The sequence below is a fragment of the Agrilus planipennis genome, unplaced genomic scaffold (assembly GCF_000699045.2).
Source record: "Agrilus planipennis isolate EAB-ADULT unplaced genomic scaffold, Apla_2.0 scaffold86, whole genome shotgun sequence".
Lineage (NCBI taxonomy): Eukaryota > Metazoa > Arthropoda > Insecta > Coleoptera > Buprestidae > Agrilus > Agrilus planipennis.
The window spans coordinates 600,380-626,088 of record NW_020438863.1 but is presented as its reverse complement, the minus strand read 5'-3'; the positions used below and the strand labels follow the sequence as shown (position 1 = coordinate 626,088).

The 25,709-nt window shown below is 35.5% G+C and overlaps 1 protein-coding gene across 2 annotated transcripts in view; it reads right to left on the bottom strand.

Annotated features, from left to right (window-relative positions):
- The window catches only part of LOC108735727 (suppressor of lurcher protein 1-like), a 130,121-nt gene that overhangs the window by 60,839 nt on the left and 43,573 nt on the right, over window positions 1-25,709 (bottom strand). Inside the window, exons 1-3 of one of the 2 annotated variants that reach the window (XM_018467835.1) lie at window positions 21,091-21,301; window positions 11,988-12,062; window positions 1,336-1,399 (exon numbers count right to left, since the gene is read on the bottom strand). In XM_018467835.1, coding sequence (XP_018323337.1) covers window positions 1,336-1,399; window positions 11,988-11,993 — 70 coding nt within the window. In that variant the 5' untranslated portion in view covers window positions 11,994-12,062; window positions 21,091-21,301. Of the gene's footprint in view, window positions 1-1,335; window positions 1,400-11,987; window positions 12,063-21,090; window positions 21,302-25,709 lie in introns of those variants that run through there. The other variant, XM_018467833.2, reaches the window with a different exon arrangement.

Genomic DNA, 25,709 nt, shown 5'->3' with positions numbered 1-25,709 from the left:
GCGTTATCTTATCGTTCTTCGTTATCGCAAACGTCAAGTAACGAAACACTCATACCTATTCGTGACCTTCGCAACAACCAGTGCACAGACAAGTCAATTGCAGTTAACGAGCCGTAAATAATTGAGAACAGTTGTCAATTTGGCAGCTGCGTTATCTTAACGTCCTTCTTTATTGCAAGCGTCAATTGATGAAACACTCGTACCTATTCGTGACAACAGCTGATACACAGACAAGTCAATTGCGCGTGTGATGATTATTAGTAGTAGCCTGCACTCAGTAGTTACTATTCCATTACCAAAGATGCTGTTATTACCATTAAATACAAAAATATGTTGAATGTGAAGATATTAAACAAAAGACAATGTGTTCACAGGCAGAATATGCGGACATGGTTGTCGCATATGGACGATGTAATGAGAACGCACTGTGGCATCACGCGAAAATGCCGGAGCAGTTGGGGCTTTGGGTAATGTCTTTGCCGTCATATCTGTATGTATCACAGAGTGGTGTAAGATGGCTCATTCTATTTCTTTTTCTGATCAGACATAGTGTATATCACGGGCTGTATCGGTAAGCTATAAAGATTGAGCACTGTTACAATATCAGCATAACAAGTATTTTAATAAAAAAAAAGGAATTTATAATATACACGCCGCTATTTTTTTAATAATAAAAAAGGAAAGTCTATCAAATTAATTATTTCGGGAATTTGCGCAGCAGGTATTTTTTTGTATCAAATGAAAATGTAAGCCCCCTGAATTATGTGAACGAAAGCAATTAGAACGTTCCAAGGCAGTGAAGAATTTTAATAACTAACTCATCGATATCTCTATCTCTCGTTTCCAAGAAAATATACATAAAATGGTGACTCAATAAAACCTCCCCAATAATATAATGTGAAATTGATAAAATCTTTTTATTGAATGTTAATGGGCCGTCTCGAATTCTTCAGACATACATTTCAAACTACGAAATTCGAAACCCGAGCTAATATTAAATCCATATCGCTTTCTAACGAAACAAAATTTTCCCGGTTCCTAGACAGGATTACTGCATATCGAAAGGCCCCAGTTCGAGAACCCACTAAGGCTTAGCACAAGTTATTACGGGCTTCTTCGTATACTTCGTGTCATTTTCTCATTTAAGGTCAGAGTTTATATCTCACCAATAATACACGAGAAAATTGAGGATTAGACAGACACCTACACATTTTCTATCAATAGGTATGTGTGAGAAAAGATAAACGAATAAACGAATAAAATAAGGTTACACTTCGTATAGGTAAATCAAACAACAAAAAAAGTTTAAATATCCATATAAAGGTAAATTCTTACCAGGGTGTACTGAATATGTGTCCGCAATAAATGTCAATGCCAGAAATAAAGCAAATAAGGGCACCTGTAACAAAAAAGACACTCTATAGTAGATATAAAACTGATGATTAGTAAAATCAGTGAAGAATAATAATACCACAAGAATAATAAATAAAATCGAAAATGCACACCCAGCAATTAAACTACACTTAATATATTATCGTGATAGAGTACCAAAAAATATTAATATACAAATTAACGAAACCAAAATAAAAAGAGTGAATGAATGTAAATATCTAGGATTGATATTTGATTTTAATATGAGATGGGAAACCCATATTAGATATATTATTAGTAAGACAAAGTACTTGATCTTTATATTTCATAAATTATCTAAATTTATGTTAACAGAGATTCTAAGAATGATATACTATGCTCTATTCCATAGTATCGCCAGCTACGAAATAATAGCATGGAGAGGTGCATATACAAATAATCTGGACATAGTACAAAGACTACAAAATAGGCTACTAAAAATTGTGAATAAAAATAACTTCATGGTTGAGAAAAACCCATTACGTATTGATCAAATGTTTATATATGAATCTATTGTATATCACTATAATGATTTAAAAAACAAGTATTTAGAATCTGATGTAGAGCTAGAGGAAACAAATACCGATTCCTTTAATGAAAAAAGAAGTTAGCAAAAAGATGAGTTATTATGTTGCTGTTTATAACTTCAACAGACTACCAAANATCTTATTAATAAACGCTACTTACGATATTCGTTTATTAGTGTAAAAAGTGGCTGATTGAGTTATATCCCTGAAACTATTTACAACCGACGAGCATGAGATGTTACCGTGAGAACGTACTTTACTGATTATGCATTTTTCTTTCCAAAATGTAATAATAAAATTATCACTTCTTATTATAGATTTATTATATACCATTTTTTTTATAACCGGTCCAACGAACAGGTAACTACGTTTACCTCTGTTGGATTTACTTTATGTAAATTTACTGGTTTTCAAATAAATAAATAAATATTTATCCTCATAAATGTAGCAGAATCATGAAGAGATATAGACGTTATCTGGAAGAAAGTCTGTTAAACTCTGGCACCAACCGGGATTCTTTGTGGAAGGACTGTTGTAGAGCTTGCTTTGTTGTTAAAAAATATTAAACGACTACTAATTAATACGAAAATCGATCAGATTTTGCCGTTTAGTCAAATTTTATTGGAGTTGTATTTATTTTCGCAACATAAGGGCAAATGAAACGGAAGCTGCCCGCGCACAACTGAAGTTAACATGTGGCAAGTTCAAAATTCTGCTGATTGAGTCGAAATGGTGTCGCAGCCAGCAGAGGCAGCAATAGATGGTTATATTATTTAAGTAATGATGACATAGAACTAAAGTTTGTAGTCAGTGTTCTGTCGAAACAATCAGATGTGGATCGGCACATTGATCTGTCTGGATCTGATCATCTCGCTGTAGAGACAATTCTAAAAGTTCACCAACCACTTGGTGCCTTCAATACATTGGATTTTTTTTCAGGCACCAGGTACGTATACCGTATGTTTACTGGATCAATAGCGTGTCCATTACGTTCAGCTTTCCGTTGGTATTATAAATGCGGCACTTATGAATTTTTAAGCAAGTGCGAGCTCACCAATCTTAGCTCATAAGCTAAGGCGATCCGCACAGAATGGATATCGAATTTCTATTATGTAATAGGATTACGGTTCGCGTTTGATGTCAAAGTTAATTCGAAGTTTAATTCCATTACCAATACTAAGGAAACGAAGTTATCCCGAAAGGTCGTGAAGTTACCTATAGTAACTGTACAGTCGTGTTGAATATCATTCAGACATTAGAAAACAACGAACTCACGGCAAACTAGTTCGAGTGGTCACTGCCAGTAAGTAGAACAAGTATCCAGGAGTCGACTACCTAACTATGCACTATCGCTGGTGGTGGAGACTATGGAGAAACTTCCAAAGCCATTGTAACACTCGGATATCCAATTTTGTGCTGTTCAAAGCCCGGTTATTAACTATAAGTCTAAGAACCTCATGACATCGGAATCCTTTGGTTATGGTGCAGAAGTTTCTGTCAAAAGGGATCAAATTCCGGATGCTACTAAGGAGAAATTATACTCGTAATAATTCAAGAGAGGTATACAATGAATTTTGGTTTTATTTGGGGCCTAATTAGATATTTTATATTTTAGTTCTTCGTTTTAAATACAGAAGGTCATTCACTCTAAGAACCTTCCAAGGGACGCACACATGTACAAGACTGAATGTAGACAGTCAAAGCCTAAAATGTATCAAATCATGCTGAAAACGCTCACGGTGAATCCACTACTTCAACTGTTTTTTTTCCAAATCATTCCTTTCCATGCTACTAGTGACTCTACGCCTTTGTCTCTTTTAAAAACACTTTTGGATTTTCAGGTCGTTCCCGTATAATCCCAGCCAAAATTGTTCCCCTAAAAACATTTTGGTTTATAATGTGTCCATAGTCTATTGTATGTTCTATGATGAGTGAATATAATCGGCCTTGAGGTGATTCTTGTATTCTTTTATTTATGTGTTGACATATCTACGTATTTTTCCTGTGTAGACCTGATCACAAACACATGATATACCATGCATATACACCGAGGCCTTGAATAACTTCGTCATTATCTTCAGAAAAACAGATGCCATAATAATTGCTTGTAGTGCTGTTGTATTGCTGTTTTTATTTCTAACTTGTCAATGTAACCTTTCACAAAGGGAGATATTGTATACCCAGAAAATCTACTTTCTCCATTGAAATGTTTATACATATAAATGGAAGATTGTGCATCAAAATGACGTGGTACAGGAGTTCATGTCAGAAAGAGAAATCAAGTTCAAAATATGGAGAGACGAAACATATGCCTGTTTAATGTTAATTAGTGCTCTGAAACATGAGATTCTTCACATGTGAAACCCCTTTTGATAATTGAACAGTGAATTTAGATTTTGTTTGAGATGTCAGGCTGGTTCTCAGAAAAGCTTGCGGATCACTTATTCTCTATCGTTCTCTTCTTGGTTGCAAGCATTCTAGAAGCTCCAAGGCAGTATGCCTCAAATACTTCAGACAACATGAATCTACGATATACTGAGATGAGATTCCTTAATGTCTCTAGCACATATAAAGAGGAAATTGCAGTAATTTATGCCTTGAGCACAGAGTGTAAATTAACAAGGTAATTACTAAATTTGTCGTTTCTACTTGCTACGTGCCAGTCGTTAAGGATCAACCTGAAAAAATTACAATGCCTTATGTTGGTGATGAGAAAAGCGACCCATTAAGTGTTTTGTTAAGTGGTTCATACTGTTGTAATTATTAATTAAATACTTCAACCCTAAAATTTTTTTCGACAAAAAAAATTGACGAATCAAACTATTAATTTATTAATATAATTTGTAATATTTTGTTCCTAAAAAGAAAAACGGATCTATTAAGTAATTATAACTTATACATTAAAAGAAAACTGCTGCGAAAAGTATTCGAAATTTCCAAATTATAGTTTTCGTTATCCCGGAATTGGATCTCCGTATCTTTTTTTATTTTTTTGAAACGTTCGAAATATGATGTTACAGGCGAATGATGATAATATTACAGTGGATAGAGAAGGTTAGAAATGAAGAGGTATTAGAAAGAGTAAGAGAACAGAGGACTCTACGGAAGTCAATAAGAAATAGACGATACAGGTTAGTAGGACACCTTCTCAGGCATGAAGGTCCAGTCAGAGACATATTAGAGGCAGAAACAGGAGTTAGGAGGGGTAGAGGTAGACCTAGATTAGATTACTGTTCGCAAATAGTTAAGGATATGGGTTGCTCTAGCTTTAGAGAGATACGAAGATTAGCGCAGGATAGGAAAGAGTAGAGGTGCATGTCCAACCAGTCTTAGGACTGACGACCTTATGATGATGATGATGCTTCGCTAATATGGGCGAAGACAAAATTCCAAAACTTGTGACGATAACGAAAACGAACACTATCTGGGGTCCTATAATGAGCAAAGCTAAACATGTACCACCTATTTCGACGGTTTCTCCCACAAATACTCCCGTCTCCTTCCCACACTCAACCCTTTTCCCAACTCACTCCTCTTCCCACTCCCAACTTTTCCATTTCCTTCCGGGGATGTATAACCTTCGCGTTCATCTTCCCCCTCGAGGAAGGGTTTTAGTCGATGAAAATCCGACACTACCTCCCTTCAGGAGGTGTCTTTCGAAGATTTCCCCTCCTCGAGAATAATCTAAACAAAAAAAAGGGAAAAAGAGAGAGGAGATTAAGTGAGGTCCGCGAAGCCGGGAGGAAGAGGTTATCCATTGGTCCATATGGTTCGGAGATCGTCGAGTGCATCATAGACTAGCGTTGGGTTGACGATTACAACCATGTACCTAAAACTACCCTTACAGAGCGAAACAACGGTTCCACATACAGCATATATAGTTTCCTCCCGGAATTCAAGGAAGAGTAACCGTTTAACTCAATCTCCCTCAGTGACTAGAGGCTCCTACCTGATAAATTGTGTTATATATTTATTGTCGTTAGTATAAGTCTTTAAGCATAAGTTGATTTGACAATAGTTATACTAAATAAACAATAATAAATGGAAAACAGGTGTTTCATGGTAAACCTCTCCTACGTCAATCGACCCCCTGGCAACTACAATACAATATGTCTGTCAGTTCATTTACACATCAGACCGTTCTATATTAACAGCCCAGCAATACAGAAACTTGAAATTGGAGATTTTAATCAAATTTTTGAGAAATATTATTTGAGAAATTTAGAAAAACCTCTCGTAACTTAGTGGTAGAGCAATGGTACGTAAAGCCCAGGGATCAGGGTTCAATTCCCGGCGAGGATGTGACAACACCAACAATTCTTCGTCATTAATTTGAGGTTACCTGTAGTAGTAAAAATTAATTTACTTTAATGTAATATCAATATTTGTTTTAATCGGTGTATTCTCCAATGTTTCACCAAAGAGAGAAAGGTATTTGAAATTAAATTTACCAATTAACTAAAAATAGTAGCTGTAAAAATTAAAAAAATATATTGTCAAATGAGACAATAATAACAGAAAAATGGGTCGACAAGTTAAAGTGTTTTAAAATTTAAAAAATAGCAAAAAGTTGTGTTTCAATAGATATGTATGGGTGACGTTAGATCGTGCTCACGTGTATGGTCAATAAATGGTAAGTATAGGGGTATGAAGTGTAGAAGTAGGACGCTTTAAAAATGAATAAATTTATGAGACCCTTCGAAAGAACGAGTTGGATGTTTGTGTAGGTTTATATTTACAAGAGTTTTATCGGCTACACAACTCATGAAATTCTAAAATTATCGATTCGTCTTCAGTAGGTACCTCCCGGTTAAATTAAATTTGTATAAGTTTTTCCCGAATAACCTAATCCACAAAAACACACTTAAGCATTGACATTATGAGCTACTAACTTGAATAGCTACGTCAGACTGCTCAACTGAATACAAAATGTGGGTAATATGCAAACTTTTCGAAAGTTAAACATATCAAATAACTACATTATGACTGCGTTTGCCTTAAGTGTCATTAAAATAATTGATTGAGGACGAGGAATAATGAAAAATCTCATTATTTATGAGGCGCAAAATCAATATTGGCTTTAACCGAAACACAAGCCCCTAGGTAGATACTTTTTTGGATAGAAGATGAGCAGAAAGGCCATAGGACGATAATCATAATGAATCGACCCTAGGGGGATACCTGGATTATTTTTTCAGGGTATACTTGATTCACTTATTTGGCTCGTTTCGGGATTCCGGTTCTGTCAGCCGTGATTCAGGTTTTCTAAGGTTTTCGCGATTCACTTATTAAGCAAACCAGTGACAATAATATTGCAGATAATTGTTCACTTCTCTTGTGTCTTCATTTCGTCCGTCTCATCTTTCACACCTACCTGACCCAGCATGATTAGCTGGGCAAACTTCGATCCTAGCGTTCCCAGATGCACCTGCAAAAGCAAGTAAGCGAGGTATACAAATCTGCTGTTGTCATTTTTCTTCGTAACCCAAAAGAGACAGGTATAGTGTCACAGGTACAGCATCGAACGATACCAGTCTCTCTTTCTCCATAATCATAACCAGAAGACTTGGTTACGGAGGTGGCTTGGTTACGGAGGAAGAAAGACAGGTATACTTCGTTTACTTTCTCTAGCGATGTGCCCTTTCCAATGTCTTGGATGCGCACTGGCAAAATCGGAGGTAGGGAGAAAAAAGCTCATTGTACTCTAGACTCTTGTACATTAAACATACTTTTTCGTACAGTACTTGTCAAAAGTATTGTTCAATCACGAATATTAGTGCGTGTCGAAAACAAGCTTTAAAACCTTTAATATGTCTTCTAATATAAACAAACATCTCGTTGATATTTTCAGTAGTAAATGGTACCTACTAATAACAGCACATTCGAGCAATGCAATTTTAGTGGATAAAATGGTCAATTTTTTCGTGCAATACTGTACGGGTTATACGCTCCTCACGGGTTGAGAGTTTGGCCGAGAGTTGTTTCCTTCCTTTTCTGGCCTACTTTGCGCCGGTCAAGTTAAAGGGCACATCGCTAGTGAAACTAAACGAAGTATATCACTTGTTTTAAGATCTGTTTCTCTTGCATACAATGTAGTCGCTCCTAAGAAGTCAAAATTTGAACGGCTCTGTCCAAAAGTTTTTTTAAGATTTTTTCAGTAATTTATCGAGAATCAAAACCGCGATCCACACCGAGGGGTTTCCTGCACTGATGATATCATACGCTACCTACGTTTCTGTTTTGATGAGTTTTGTTAGATTTTGCAGAAAAGTCGGCCGATGAAACCGATCTTTTCATCCGTTCGTGCGGATTCAACGTATCTATAATACAATTCCACGCGGGAGCATGTTTGTGTATCACATTTGCGTGTGTGTGTAGGTGTATGCAAGACATGCGGTGCATAAAAGTTTCCTCCTTACCGCAAGGAAAATTCTTGACAGTACAATTTATCAAAATGATAAAGGACGACGAGAATAAAGAATTATCTACCTACTACGGGAAAAGTTCTTACACCTACCAACCAAAGACCCATTCTCCTATCCTGATCTTTAACCGACATACATTCCTGCCTCTACCATATACGTGTATCCGTGGTACAAATATGTATTAGCTTGATTGAATTCCGCCGAAGTTCGAAGAAAAAGCAGTGACATTAGCTACGTGTCTTGATGCCTTACCTACTTCTCTTTATAACAACATATATCTTCTCCCTACGGCCACAACTTTTTGCCCGGAAACTTCCTTACACGCGCTACCTCGATCTCAACTTGATATAATAAGCAATTTGTAACTTTAAATTGCATAACCAACTTGTCATTTCTGTGAGATTACTTTTTACGAAAATATACAAGGATGTTATTTAAACTAGACTATAGATATACGATCACAACAGTGCCTATTTAGTTTTATTCTCCGTTGGGATTTGAGATCATTGCTGAAACCAAAGTTAATAAAGGACAGACAGACACACGACTGATCCTATAGCCTTACAAGGGTTCCGTTATCCATTCGGCTGTACGGAGCCCTAACCTGTGAACCAACTTAACAATATAGTTAAAAAAAAACATGTTCTCTCTTACATTCAAACTGCAAATGTAAATTTTTGTACTCACAATATTGTTTTGTTGAATAATTTACCACGTTATGTTCAAACCATAGATTGCTTATTAACTTTGCTGTAATCTATAATTAAAGTACTACTTTCTGTATTTTTTTCAAAATTTTAAGTTCAGTAGTTTCGGTGATAAGGGGTGGGGAGAAGTGTAATGGCAAATTTTTTTTATTTTCTTGAATAACTATGTTTATATTAAAATTATAAAAAATATATATTCAAGACCCTTACAACAATCCAATTCCTTTGATATATCACACGGCACAGTTTGCAAAACTTTTTTTGTTATGTTCCTATTGGTCCCCCAAAAATGACCCCCATGTTCAAAATTACTTTATTCACGTTATGTGTCCGTGTTTGGGAAAAACAGAAATTCATACGTGTACTAAATTTCAACGTAATCGGTCCAGCAGATTCGTAGCAAATTGGCTATAACTGCCGGACAGACAGACACACAAGTGATCGTATAAGGGTTCTTTATTTCATTGGGATGCACGGAACCCTAAAAACTAAGAAAAACTTTCGAATGTTTTACATGCTATATCAAGGTCATATCGTTGGATAAATCGACAGAAAAAAAATTGCATAAAGTGATAGGTACAATAAGGAAATAATCATATAAAGCACTAAGCGCCATCAAACGTTGGGAAGTCAAATCAGCACTAACAAGAGTACCAGATTCCTTTGAATTCGGAGATAGCTCTCACCGACACATGTTAAACTCGAAAAAATAAAGGATTTGTAAAAAATTGTCAATAGCCTAGAGGTCTAGACCATTGCTTAGCATTCGGGAGGACGCCGGTTCGATTCCGGGTCCGTCTGCGTTGATCCAAGTTTTTCTGTGGTTTCCTTGGATCACTTAGGCAAATGCTGAGGCAGTAATATTCCACAGATAATCTTTCATTCTCTTCTGTCTTCATTTCGTTCGTCTCATCTTTCTCACCTGAACCACCACCCACCCATTCCCACGATTCCTGAAAGCAGGCTGAAGAGGGCCTTCCGCCCTATCTTCCGGCGTAGTCCGGAGGGACTGCCCGCCCACCAGCATTACTGGCTGGTGGGAATGAAACACCCAAAAGTTTTTTTTTTTAGTTAATAGCCAATTACTGTTTTCGGACTTTACACCCAGACGATACAATGTCACTGCACCAGAAGGTAAATGGTCTTTTTAAGAAAGTAAGGAAATATGTTTAAAATATTTTCTTGCTATGGGAAAAATATTTTATGATATTCTCTTATATCTCGAAAAGATATAACGTGATATCTCCGGATTTTATGTTCAAAAACTAACTTTAATTCAATTAACATCCAAGTCATGGTTTCAATTCCATTAGGTCATGATGCCTCCGCTGTCCTATATACAGGAGATGATCCTGTCTTGTAACGTTAAACCTCGAGGGTTTCGCAGTATTCGGGACCAGAGTTAAATTACCTTTGTAAACTATAACTCTGAGGCTGTACACGTATCAAGTTTCCGTAGAGAACAACATTGAAGAGTACATAATTTAAAAATATTGTATCAATGGACGGATGCTGGTTGAAATATAATCTGTGAAACTGATTCTCTCATGAAGAGTTACTGCAGGTTTTCGATTATTTAAATTAATAAGTACTCAAAAACGCAATAATACATTTTATATTAATTGTAAATGTCATGTAATCATTTTTATCACAATTTTCAAACCCATTGTTTTCTGGTCTTAATCTTAGTCTTGCTGATACAGTCTCAGTCTCGGTGTTGGACTTTAGTGTCAAATCATTCAAATTTCAAATACTGAAAATGCTTAGTTTCAAGAAAAGAATATATTAAAGTTCCTTTCAATGGTTTAACTCATAAATCCACCGAATTTAATAATTTTTCGTTTAGTCTTGCGTGGTAGGTCTTGGTCTACAATATTTGGTCTGAATTTTAGTGTTGGTCTTGTTCATTCGGTCTTGGTTTTAGTTCTGGTCGTGCTCATTCGCTCTTCATCTTGCTAGTATATAGTCTTAGTCTCGGTTTTGGTCTTACATTTTCGCGAGATCAAGACCAAGACTGCAACGCAAAGACCAACTTTACTCATTACTAAATAATATAAAAGTAGTATAACTTCTTGGTTAGTAATTTATTAAACTATTGAAAGAGGATCGGCAGAATTATCGAATTTTCCTTTTTTTAACAACCCCAATTAACCCTTCATAACATTTATTAGGTTTTCGTTTTTTCTTATTATCCAAATTAATCAACTGCCTCCGCTCTTTACGATATTTTAAACTCTGTGCGCTTCGTAATCAGTTATCTTTAATAAACATTAACTTTACTTTGTAAGGGTTGGTGATGGATTGTCGAGAGTAGAATCCTAGAGGTCTCTCATTAAAACTAAATTAAGTCGAAAATGATAAATTGCTACCAGGTGGATAAACTTGGAGCACCTCGTTACAGCGGTTAAGGAGAACGACGATGATGATAATAATAATAAAGAAAATTTACTTGTTACCTAAAGTTTCGAATTGCCAGAACTACACGTTTTCCCACTGAACAAGAGTTATGATCAAATTTCGTGCTCCAAATCCAGCCGAAAGATACCAAACATATTTTCAGTGAACATACTAATTGTACATGACATAACATCATTATTAGACAGAAATTAACATAATGGACTATATTTATTACTTAACTTAGTAACAATAAGTATAAATTATAAAATACTAGACTTTACCCGCGGCTTCGCTCGCGCTGATGTCCTAAGAATAGCCTGTCAAAGATCATTGACGACCACGCAAAACTAATATTTCTATCCCTCGGGAACAGTATTTTTTCTGGATTAAAGGTACCTAATGTCCTTTTCTTTACCTTTGACAATGTGTGTACAAAGTTTCATAATGACCAGTTGAGTAGTTAAAGCGTGAAAACAAAACAAACGAACAAACTTATAACATTAGTTACGATAATACCTTACCTCCATTACATTATCCCTCAGAACTGCAAACTTGCATGATGCAACTTAAATAAAAGCCATATTTTGATGATAAATCTGAAACGAAAAAACACTTTGTAGTTAAGTTACTTCCTGGGAATATAAAGTTGGTTGGCAAATAAGTTAACTTACTTAAAGCTAAAGCTTTAAAACAAGAACTTCATTCTAATTTAATTCAGGTTTTAATAACAATTCCATTATCCTTTTCAATATAGAAAATGAAGTTCGTGATCTGGGCAAGTAAAAGCGGTTCATAGGTTCACAATGGAATATGCACCTGTAGGTACACTGTATTTATAAAAATGTAATAAATCAAGAAGAATGTAAGAGAAAGGAACTTTTAAGTGAAAATAATTGCAGGAAAAGCATAACTGAAATTCATCATCATAAGGTCGTCAGACTGGTTGGACACGCACCTGCGTTTATCTTCGCATTTACCTAAAGCTAGAGCAACCCATATCCTTAACTATTTGCGAACAGTTATCTAATCTAGGTCTGCCTCTACCCCTCCTAACTCCTGTTTCTGCCTCTAATATGTCTCTAACTAGACCTTCATGCCTGAGAAGGTGTCCTATTTCTTTCTCGCCTATTTCTTATTAACTTCCATAGAGTCCTCTGTTCTCTTACTCTTCCTAATACCTCTTCATTTCTAACCTTCTCTATCCACGGTATGCTCATCATTCATATGTAACACCACATTTCAAACGCTTCTAATCTTTCCTTTTCCGCCGCGCCCACTGTCCATGTTTCGCACCCGTACAGTGCTGTGCTCCAAACATACGCCTTTAACGACCTTTTCCGAATTTCTAAATTAACCGTTCGCGAGCATAGAAGTGACTTCTCTTTATTGATGGCGACTCAACCCTGCACTATCCTCTGCTTTATATCCCTACTACTCCTTCCGTCCTGACTTATCTGACTTCCTAGATAACTAAAATCGGCCACTTCTCCTATCTTTATATTCGCTCTTTCCCTACTTTTCCTTCCCTTACATGCCAGTATTTTTGTTTTACTTTTATTTATTTTCATGCAGTACTGTTTTGTCAATACCGCTTCCATTTTATGTAACTCCTTCTTGCTAGATGCTAATACTGCTATATCATCTGCAAATCTAAGCATACTAATCTATTGCCCCTGTATATCTATCCCTACAGTTGCACTGTCTTTAATGATGTTGATCGCGTCTTAGATGTATTGATTAAAAAGTAGCGGTGACATCCCCGTCTGTCTCCATTCTTAATATTTACTTCTCTACGTTGCAGCCCCATCTCTATAACTGCCTGTTGCTCTTTATACAAACTATTATCGAAATTATCGAAAGGTAAATACTGGATCATATGACAGTGTTCTTACTGTTATAGAAAAATGATTTTTGATTGGAAATAACAAATTTATGAGCACCTGTCAGATGAAGAAATTGTTACAGTGTAATTTCAGTTGTAGTTATTAGTATTAGGGATAATTATACAATATTTAGCATGGTGTAATTTTTAATATTTATATAAGTTACTGCATTGGCTGCTATAGTGTATAAATGTACATTATTACAAATATCACCCTGTTGGGGCCTCTCAAAACATTTGGTCCCAATAGATAAATTCTACGAAGGCTTCGTCGGTCAGCTACCCTTATTTAATTGCACTACGCTGTAATGATATCTATGTATTTTTGGGTCTTTTCCTATACTTTTCTATAGCTTTTGTTCTCGCAGGTACTGGTGGTGGTAATATTATAGGTTTGATTTTATTCCATTTTGGTAGTAGCTGAGTTGAGTTCAAAAAGTTACGTTTTGTCGTTCAGCTTAACCAGATCTATTTTTTGTCGCTAAATTTGTCTTCCGTTTTTACATTGTTTTCATGTTCTGAATATGTTTAATTGTTGTAAATAAAGTGTGTACATAGTTTTGTTTTACACTGGAATTTTATTCACTTGGTCATTCATCCAAAAACATTCTGAGAAAATACTGCTCGTGGAAACACGGCAAACAGAAATAACGTCGAACAGAAAAGACATTATGGGGCACCGTTTAAGCCAACAGAACTGTTGTACAAAGCATTATTTATTAGTTATCCGAGCCCTAATTGTATAAAATTGGTCTGTACATATTGATTTTTTGTGGCCAGTCGAAAATTAGGAAACAAAATGGATTCGGATCGTTGGTAATAAATTTTGAAAGCACGCTGCGTGAAAGGCGTTGCTATTTTTCAATTCTCATCGAACCCGAACAATTCAAATAAAAGGTCTTTTATTATCTGATTTGATAGGATGCCATTGTACAGTCGCGTATCGTTATAAGAGGAATATCAAAAGGCGACGGAAAGGAAGCAAAATAAGAGAACCAAAAGAAGTAGAGAGGAACCTGCCATCGTTGCAGTGTTTGAATTTCAATTTTCGGAATGGTTTGCTTTTCTGTCTTTTGCGTTTTTTTTTTTGTTTTTTTTTTTTGTATGCTATAAGCTCCTCTCAATTGCTCTAAATGATAAGCCAGCTTTCTTTCCTTTTACGCGCACATTTCTCTTTCGATGCTTGAGAAAGTTTTATCACTCCGTGTTATCGTTTACAACGTACAGTACTTCATCGTATAGACATAAATGAGGAGTTGGCATCGCGTGTTTGAAACGATCTCTGACGGTCGACTTCTAAATTAGGAGTCCACTTGGCCCTTCATCAAGGATTATTAATTTAATGAAAGCACCCCAAGAACAGTTTTAATTCCTCCCCTTTTTTACGTTCCTGGGGGCTATAACAAAGCAGAAATTCGCCATAAAAAGGTTATTGTCTTCGGAAACCAACCACTCATGTATTGTGCCGCTTTAAAAGCAGAATGTATAGTCAACCGAGAAAAAATATCACAACGAATTTATTTCAAAATGAATTCTTTGTAATTAAGCTGCCAATCATCTAGTTCCTAAACTAAAGCAATCACTACAAACAACAGGTCTTTAAGTTTGAAAAACAATTTTGGGTCAATTTCTTAAAAATGTTTGAAATTTATTATAGTCTTAGAAAATACCACAAATGGCGCAGTAAACGCCATCTGTAGCACGATGATGAGTACAGACCACTTCGAATTATTTTATTCGATTAACCTATCACGTTGAGGTTGGCTACGCCGGGATTCGTTTTCAGCAAGTAGATATCCACACAAGTGGACCTTGTTGGAGCATACGTAATCTTAAAATGTAGCATCGTGCTACAGATGGTGTTTACTGCGCCATTTGTGGTATTTTCTAAAATGCACTGTTAAAAAAGCAGGTAAAAGTTGGTTTGTGTTCTGTCGGAGCTGTCTGCGACGCGCTGATGAGGTCCAAAAAGATCGAAATCGCGATCCGCGTCTGGCAGTTTCGATAGAACACCAGACCACTTCGAATTATTTTGTTTATTATAGTCTGTTCGCTTTTAAGATAGGTACACCAAAACAAAACAACATTGGACGTGGACCCGTGGTCCGTTCATGTTGATTTCTAAAAATTGCCAAAACACATATTTGTTTAATTTCAACAATAAGTATTAAGGGCAACCATCGAGTAAATCCGACTACTAATCAAATATTCCCCATGCAAACGTTGCAACTTCTTTTCATTTGATTAATTATATCAAGGAGCGTAAATACCAAGTTTCAAGTAAAATCTACCACAAGATATGTGTTAAACAAAAATTACAACCCCTTTTGCCGAGATAGGTGTTTCACAAATTAAATGAGAGAGTATTAAGACCAAGTTTCAAGTAAATCTGACCACAAATAGTATATATCACATTCAAACATTGCAATTCCCTTTCACCAACCCCCCCCCCACAGAGGTTCATTTTTTTAACCATGTTTCTAGTAAATTTTTCAAAATGTATAACATGAAGGTTTTTCCATATAAAAATGCTATCCAAATTTTCGGATTTTTCCCTGTATTTTCCAAAAATTTTCTTTCACACAAACCTTGTCCTGTCAATTAGAAATACAACAAAAATAAATCAGTCAAATCGATTGAGCCGTGCTCAAATGATGCTCCGTCATACACTTAGCAGCTAGGATCAGTTTGAATATGGTTTTTACGTTTTTCTTGGAATTTTTTCCAATTTTTTCCTTCATAAGAACCTTCGTCGGACATCAAGGAATATCTTAAAAAAAATATTGAAATTGGTCCAGACGTTCTCGAGTTTTGCGCTTAGCAACACATTTAGCAATCCATTTTTATGTTATTTCTACGCTCTTTGTTTAAGCGAAAACTAAATCAAATTTGATAACGAATTTTATACATGCATACAGTGAGGGTCTAACATTCGGCAATCCTCTATTTTGAAAATAACACGTACCTACAAATCATCATCAGCCTAAGAAATAAATAAATTTACAAATATCGATTTGTTAAATAGAATTGGGTAATTGTCCATTAAACAAGACGTTGTCTTCTTTTTCTGTTTTGCTAACGTGGGGTTGGCAACTCCGTGGATGTAGTGTCTTCAGTTTTAAGTACAGCCCTGTTGAAAGTTTGTTTTCGATAATCACGTTCACAGTGTGTGATTGTCTTTATGTCAAGTCTATCTTGAAAACGAACAGACGAATGCTCTACCGAAAAATTATCGACTGAAAATCGTCCAGTTTTCTGTATCACAAGCTAAAGCTTCATTTTCTTAATGGTGCCTCTATTGTTTGTTCCACGAACCAAAGTACGTGTTTCCTAAAGTAACCATCATGAGGCTCTTTTTCGTCTGTCAAACTTCTAATTAAAGGCGCATTAATTAGCAAGGACAAAGAGTGGAGCCGTAGGTAGAGAAAAATTGCATTACCTACGATTTTAAGTGTGCTACTTTGTCGGGACGCGCTGCTGGCATTTTTAAATTCGTTTCGCGCCGGCCTTTCGGGTGCATTCAGCCCGAATTCACCCTCACTTTGCCCGAACTTCCATAACTGATTCATTGAAGGTACGCCTTTGGTCTCTACCGCTCCGTGGAATCGCATTTAATGCATTATTTTATTAAAAAAAAAGTCACACAACTCAAAAGGGTTAGATGAAAAGTACGAACCACTTAAACACAATAGGTGGCAAAATTCTCAAAAATTAATGAGTAATTACATTTAACGGATTGGATTACTCGTATACCTAGACCAAGACTATTATGAATTAATAACTAGTATCAAAGAGTAATGTTTTCATAATAAATACTTTTTGATTTTTATTTTAGACTAGCTGACCCGGCAGACTTCGTACAGTCTCATTCGATAAATAAAAGACCTAAACTTTTGTATAAAATAAACTTGGTTGTCAAATGTCAAATATTATGGTTGNCGAGACGAGGAAAGTCCCGGAGGATTATAAACGAAATGTGGTGGTTACCATACCTGAAAAGAGAGGCGCGAATAGGTGCGAGACATTTAGAACAAGTTGCTTAACTTCCCATGCGTCAAAAAGCTCAACTAGAATTGTACAGAGGAGGATGGAAGAAAGGGCGTAAGAACTATTAGGGGAAGATCAATTTGGATTTAGAAGAAATTGAGGAACGCGGGAGGCCATTCGAGTTTTACGGGTTTCAAAAGAGAAAACAATAGAAAAAAGAGAGAGTGCGTACATAGGATTTATAGATTTAGAAAAAGGCTTTTGACAATGTTAAGTGGGACAAGATGTTAAATATACTTAAAAATATAGGGATAAGTTAAATATAGAAGAGTGATACTTAGTTTGTATAAAGAGCAACAGGCAGTTATAGAGCAACGTTAGAGAAGTAAATATTAGGAAGGGAGTCAGACATGGATTCGCGCTGTCATATCTACTTTTTAATAAATACATCGAAGACGCAATCAACATCATTAAAGACAGTGTAACTGTAAGGATAGATATACAAGAGCAAAAGATTAGCATGCTTGAATTTGGAGATGTTATAGCAGTATTAGCATCTAGCAAGGAGGAGTTAGAGAAAGCTTTAAATAAAATGGATGAGGTATTGACAAAACAGTACTGTATGAAAATAAATAAAAGTAAAACAAAAACACTGGTATGCAAGGGAAGAAAAAATAGGGAAAGAGCTAATATAAAGGTAAAAGACGAAAAATTAGATGTGGCCGATTTTAGATAGTCAGATAAGTCAAGACAGAAGGAGTAGTAGGGATATAAAGCAGATGATAGCGCAGGGTCGAGTCGCCTTCAATAGAATGAAGTCACTTCTATGTTCGCAAACGGTTAATTAGAAAATCGAAAAAGTTTGTTCAAGGTGTTTGTTTTAAGGGCGGCGCTTTACGGGTGCGAAACATGGACGATGGACGCGATGAAAAGATAAAGTTAGAAGCGTTCGAAAAGTGGTGTTACAGGTGTGAATGATGAAGGTACCGTGAATAGAGAAGGTTAGAAATGAAGAGATGTTAGAAAGAATAAGAGAACAGAGGACTCTATGGAAGTCAACAAGAAATAGGCGAGATAGGTGGTAAGACAACTTCTCAGCCATGAAGGTCTAGTCAGAAATATATTAGAGGCAGAAACAGGAGGTAGGAGGGGTAGAGGTAGACCTAGAGTAGATTATTGTTCGCAAATAGTTAAAGATATGGGTTGTTCTGATTTTGGGAAATACGAAGATTAGCTCAGTCTAAGAAAAATGTGGAGGTGCGTATCCAATCAGTGTTAAGACTGACGACTTTATGATGATGGATTCAAATATAAAGCCAACCCAGATTACATCCCTGATGTTAATTCTGATCTCAAAGTATCTTCTAAATTCTGTGTTCACCCCATCAAAATTAGGAAAGAGCGGCAAAAAACTATTTACAAAAATGTTCATATTTTATCACGTTTGACGATAATTCTATCAAAATCTAGATTGTAATAACTACATTGGGAGATATTATTTTACATAATATTGAAAGCCAAATCAGAAACCGACGCTGGCACGTCCGTTATAAGCGACGTCTTCCGATGACTTTCATTATTTACAACATGCAAATTCGCGAGATTTTAATTCAAACCATATCATTTTCTACCGTTACGACATGTAGATGTGAAGATTATAATGTAATTTTCGTTATGATAAACTCATTTTCTAAAACCCTTTTCTAATACTATCTTCGATATCTTGTTTCACCCCGTTGAAGAAGAATTTCGAAAAACTCGACCTCAGCGGACTATTTCGCTATAAAAAAGCCAATAAACGAAGTTCGTGTTACAATGTCTCTTAATGTTTATATAAAGAAACAAAAGTTGCCAATATGATTAAATACACGGTAGAAATCAGAACCATATTCTCTAGATGGAACATACACTTTATGTTTTATAATTTAAAGAAATTTTAAGGTAAGCAAGTGGTGTAAATTGTGTGACAGTTAGATAAAAGAAGAAAAATCAACTTCAGAGGGGAATAGGGGATCACGTTTGAGTTACAAACCCTTTACATTAGAGACATGCAGCAGGTTATAATTTAATGGAAACTATGACATTTAACTAGCAAATTTACCAACTCCGACTAATTACATATATAGGGTGTCCCAGTTATAATAATTAATATTTATACCACAGATTCCTACGGATATTTGCAACATAAAATGTTATAACACTTTTGACTTTTGAAACAAAATAAAAAATTATAAAATTACAACAGTTTTGATGCCGGCCCTGCACAATCGCAAATTAATTACGATTGCCAGCTGATCGTAGACAAATTCACCTTCAGTAGGTCGGAATCAGCTGCTTTTTGGGGTGATGTTATTGTTTATGTTTGGTATTAAGTTACGGATCGGCCGAAGAAAATGCACTCGCGTTAAGGTCCATTAGATGAAACATTAGAAAAACTACGTACCTATCACAATCGAAAATCCCATGATCGTAAACTGATGTGGAACTAATGTAGCCCATGACGTCGAGTATTATGTTATTTTAAATAGAAAAGAAATTTTAACGACTACGGAATAGTTAGAAGCGGTGCACAAACAACTCTCACCACCCAGCGTTACTAGTGTACGAAAACAAATGTATGTGTTATGGCTGTAAAAGTTGAGACAAGATGCAGACCTACTTTGACCATTCACATGTGTTAAACGTTAGTTTTGCCTGGCAGGGCTTATTAACCCCACGTGAGGTAATACAAGGATGTGTCCAGAAGGACCAAGTTGGTTATTTTGTCTTCATTAAATGTAAAAAGCTAAATATCGATATAACCTCGTATAATTACACTGCTGGAAGTGACTCGAAAAAACACACATAATGTTGTAGTTTCTAACAAGTTATTCAGTTCGCTTTGGATTGTTGTGGAATTTACTTGTTTATTAGTCTTAGTTTATTTATTTAGTGATCATTTCATAAAAGACTTTTAGAATAAGGACAATTAGTAGTGTGATAGCGCATTCTAGTAGGGTTCTTAATTAACCGTCAGTTGGGGTGAGTTACATTACCAATGCCTATCGTATAATTCGAAATATTCCCGGTATCTGGGCCAAAATTCGCAGCAACAGGGTACGTCGCTGTCAGTGTTGCATTGAAGCGAATGGCGGACAATTTAAACATTTTTTATAAAAGGTACGCATTTCTTTTTCACTTTTACCTTGTTTTTTACAAGGTGCAAGTGCATTCGGCTTCTTCCCGGTAGGTACTTGTTACATCCACACTAGATCAGCTGAGCGACGTTAGTCGCCTAGATCCAGGCCCGTAATGAAACAAATTGTACGTTCAAATTTACAAAGACGATTTGCGAGCTCAATGGTCACTGAATTGAAAAATTGTATAACACTTTTTTGTTGTATTTTGTGTCAGGAAGCCATGGTTTCTTTTTTAATTATTATAACTGGGACACCCTGTATGTACCTATATATACACAATACATACATACCTACATGTGATACAATGTTACGAATTACTGACGTAGTTCTGGTAGTGTAAATAATAAATGTGGTGCATATTGTCTACTCAACATGCAAAAGAGTCTAATTAATTGTGCAATTGCACAGTAACTATTAATACGTAATTGATAAATTACTACAAAACTAACAAACCAAATCGTTTCTTAATTACATCTTACTTATTGAGAGACTAAGATAATAGTTTCAGTTTTCCATGACTAGTGTTAATTAATATAGGTACTTAATTAATTAATTTGTTAAATGCATAATATATACCTTTAATAACAGAGGGTAATTTTTCTCATATTATCCCGACAATTATCTATTCCAGATTAAATTTAGTAGCACATTCCTGTAAGTGTTTAATAAAAAATTCACCGGCCACGCCAATTCTCTCAGGATTAAGTCCTAAAGAAACACGAAACTTTCCGTGCCGAAAATTGTTCGCCTGTGACAAAATGCGTGCGCCAGTGCTGCCAACCGAACGGCTTTGGTAGCACAGGACGACTGACGGGCTTTTTCTTGCGAAGCGACGCCCGGCGTCGATTGGTGAGACCTTCGCGCGACGCCAACAACAACAACCCGACCCGACAACGACGCCGCACTCACCGGTTGTTATAAACTTCAAGTTTCGAATTATTTGTACCACGGTATTCAGGTGCCAACAACTCAACCACAAACAACACACCAAACAACCACTTACGTCTCAGACGACTGTGAAGTTGGCACCTCAATAGAAACGAAGTTTTAAATATATTAAATTACGACTAGTACGGGCCACAACGCTAAGTATCATTGTAGTAAAGTAATGATAGTCATTGTCAGAGTTATACAATTTGTAAAGGAAACAAAATACAATAGAACAACCCACAAATGACTATTTAAGGATAATGATTATCTTTAACCTATTGACAGTATTTTTGCTAACTTTGTTTCTACTTGTACAAGAATTAGGAAAAGCTTTGATAGTTTTTGAAGTGAAACTTCTTTACGCACGGTAGGGTATGTTCGTTTCATGCGAGTTGTTATGTAACGAAATGATGCAACGGATGTCCCCCCTCTACTCGGCCACGTAGTCGAGTTCGTAGTGGGAATCGCTTGAGCCGTGAGCGCACTTCGATGCAACGTTCGTTACAGGTAACTCCGGCATGTACAGTGTAAAATTTAAATTCATAGTGTACAAATAATACCATTAAACCAATTCCTTAACCCCCTATCCCGGTATGTTTGTGTGTTTGAAGAAGTTTCACTTCAGTAGCGTGTTGTATAATTACACATCTTTTTTTCTTTTTTAATAAAACAGTGAATTTATTCATTATTCCAGACTGCGAAACTCTAAGGAAATGAAATGTCACATTCGTACACCCTACTAATATCTGTGACTATAGAAATATGGAACTACTGAATCTTTTAAAATAAATTATAAATTATATAATTATTGATATTTTTACTTCAAAAAGTACTAAATCAATACTAATTAGTAGAATATCCTTAAGTAAGATGAACTGAACATAAAATTTCCTATTGCAAAAATATTTCACTTTTCTAACAATGGTAAGAAGTCTTCCTTCTTCTGGCTTCGCTTCACTGCTTCCTTGATTCCGCTCAAGTTAAAAACAACTAGTGACGTTCTAATGGTCAAAAAGTTTAAAAATTTAACAAAACTTCGAACTAAGCAAGCTTGTCATTTTGTTGTAAACTTTTAATTCCTTAAGTTTCTAACACGAGCGCGCTTGTATTCAATTACAATGACGGTTTGTTCAAACTTGCTAAGAAGAAGGAAAGAATTAGAAGTAAAGGGGTAAGAAGTAGTCTCTTTCAAATCGTTACTAAAAGAAGCGAGGATTTTGGGATGAAACCTACCCCGTAGAAAAAATTTATGGAAAATTTGTAAATTCCATTCAAAACCATTTGGCATAAATGCAAAATTTATTAATTCTATTTAAAACCATTCAATATAAATGGAAAAACAATTGTTTCCATTTTGAATAATTCCATTAATATTCGTAGATATGAATGGAAAAGTTCTATTTCCCAAAGAATTCCAATGAAATAATTAATTAAGAAATGAAATATTTTTGATCTTTGAATTATTTATTTATAAAATCTGTTTCATTACGAAAGGAAAGGGAACTTCGAGAAAAACAGAGACTGAATGAGACGAAATTAAAACATTTGTTCGGAAAGTTTTTCAGTTAAAGAATTTTAATACTTTAAAGTTTCCGGAGTAGTAAAGTAATAAAAATAACTATTTATTTTTAGACTACGTTAAACAAAAATTTCCAAACTGCGATGACTAAAAAAATAAGAAAGTCATCCGTGGAAATTTAAAATATGAACCAAAGGAGAAATTTGACGTCGGTTATACGAAAGGAAAAAAAAGCAATAACAATTCGGTACCTAAAAATGTATAAGATCTGGTTTGAGATGATTAAAACTTATTAAAAAAATGGAGAAAAACGTGCTGAAGTTAATGTGAAAGCAAGTTGTAAAAATAACAAACAAGACATTAATTGGAATAATAATTGTCATGTAATTCACATTTTTTTCGTCGAACAAACCTCATATTTCATCTTGATTAAAAATAATGTCATTTAATTACCACTGACAATAATTAAAGGTTAAAAATAAAGGATTTCCATTGGGTTCAGGAATGGAAGTTCCAATAAAACGCAATGGAAAACTCTTTGAGTTCGGAAATGGGATTTCCACTAGAATTCTAGTTCATTGGCATTTCTCCATTTATTATTATTATTTAATAGAAATAGAATGGAAATTTTTCCTAGGGTACAATAACCAACATTTTGGAGTTAACAGTATATCTACTTAATTCTTTCATTACTACCTATATAGATATAAATTTAACAAAGTTTAGCCAACTATTAGAAAACGTTTTTAATAAAAATAATTTCAATTTTCTTATTCCTTTAATGAGACGGTATGTAATACCTAAAGAATACATAGAAAATGCATAATCGCAAGTTCACAGTTCTAAAGTTGTAATGCTTAAAGACAAGTCGGAATTAAATAAGAAAGGGTTGAATGAAAGTATAATTGGCAATTATTCCAATTAGAGGGCTTCTTAAAATACACCCTTTCATAATTGTTAAACATATAAAAGGACTTCTTGAGGGACAGGGCAGCACCATAAAGAAGAAAATTGAAGAAGCTTAAAACCTTGTCTAACAAGTTCGTCTTAACAGCAGTTCACTGCTCATCAATGTCAATTAAGTAATAAATACAAAATATAATATAAAAGCTCAAGAAGAAAATGGTATATACCTACCATTAAAAATATAAAAATTACGGGCGAAAGCCATAAGGCAATTAACGTTAGGTTCAAGGAACATTCAGCTATCATTCGAATAAACCCTCGCAAATGTGTTTTAAATCGCTTAAAATCGGATGAAATTTTACAAAATATTTGTTCGTTTAATTTTAAGTCAATCACTTTTTGGACATACAGGGTAGGATCACAAAAGTAGCAGGACTCAATTAATTTATTTTTTTTTTATTGAACTAATCGGTACAAATCCTTACTAATCTCCAAAATAGCACCCTTGTGCTTCGACACAACGCCTATAACAAGATTCTCAGTGCGCGTATACCCTCTGGAGCTTGCTTTCCGGAATACCCTTCAATCATGCCGTCACGACCCCTTGGACGTCTACTATGAAGCTCTATCGGTTTCCCTTGAGACGACGAAAAAGGAATAAGTCCGGCGGTGCCAGATCTGGACTGTAGGGGGGGTGAGGCAACCCTGTGCTTGGGCAAAAACTCCCTCACCAGCAGCGCGCAGCCACTTGAACATTATTGGGCGACTCATGGCATCATCCAGGTAGGTGTCCTTAATCATTTCTAGGATCTTCGTCGCAGATTTCACGAGTTTGGCCCAGAAGTCGATAGCGTAGTGCTGCTCGAGATTTTTCTCCATCTTGGATCGCGACAATACTTCTTATTAGAGGTTTACGGAAATCGACGCGCTTATTTGCGCTTGCCCACAGGCGACTAGAAAAATATCGGTCTATTCAGAAAGCTCCTCAGTACCACAACCAGGATGTCCGACCCCCCTCCATCGCTCCGTTCGAACTACAGAAATTCAGTCCTACTATTTTTTTCATCCTACCCTGTATTGCGCCTCATTTACTGTTTTTCTACAATTTTTAACCGAAGCGTGAATCTTTCGACAGTTTTGTTCAGGACTAACTGAGAGATTGATAAAAATACAAACAAACCTACGCTATGTAGCTAACGTAAAATAATTTTGCGAAAGGATAAGCAACAATTTCACCAGATGTGTAGAATATGCCAGGTTATTTTACATAGCAATTCCAAAATGAACGAATTTTCTTATTGTGTTAATGAGTGCCGATACTTTGTCGGTTTATGTAGCAGCTGAAGCGATCGTAACCGTAAACACTATTATTGCCCCTGGTTATTGTGGGGAAGAAGTTAAGGGTTACATATTGGAATCTAGCAATAAACAGAACCGAGTCCGATACAAACACCACTTATTACAAACACTAAAAATGTCTTGTTACAAAATTATAATCCCTTACCTAACAACTTTTCAGTTTATCGTTGTTAATTAATATAGTCTGGTTACGTATCTTAAACAAAGAAGGTTAGAAATGATGAAGTATTGAAAGAGTAAGAGAACAATGAGCGTAATGGAAATCAATAAGAAATAAGCGAGGTAGGATGGTATAGTTGGGACGTTCAAGATTGACATAGTCTGCAATAAAACTGTCGCATTTTGTTTCTCCTTGCTGACAGAACGCCTACTTTTACTCACGACAGATGTTGTAGGGAATATCGTAAACATAGAAAAGATATGTCAGGTAAGAATTGCGGCGGACACTATAAAGTAGAAGGAATAACATTTCACCAATGGA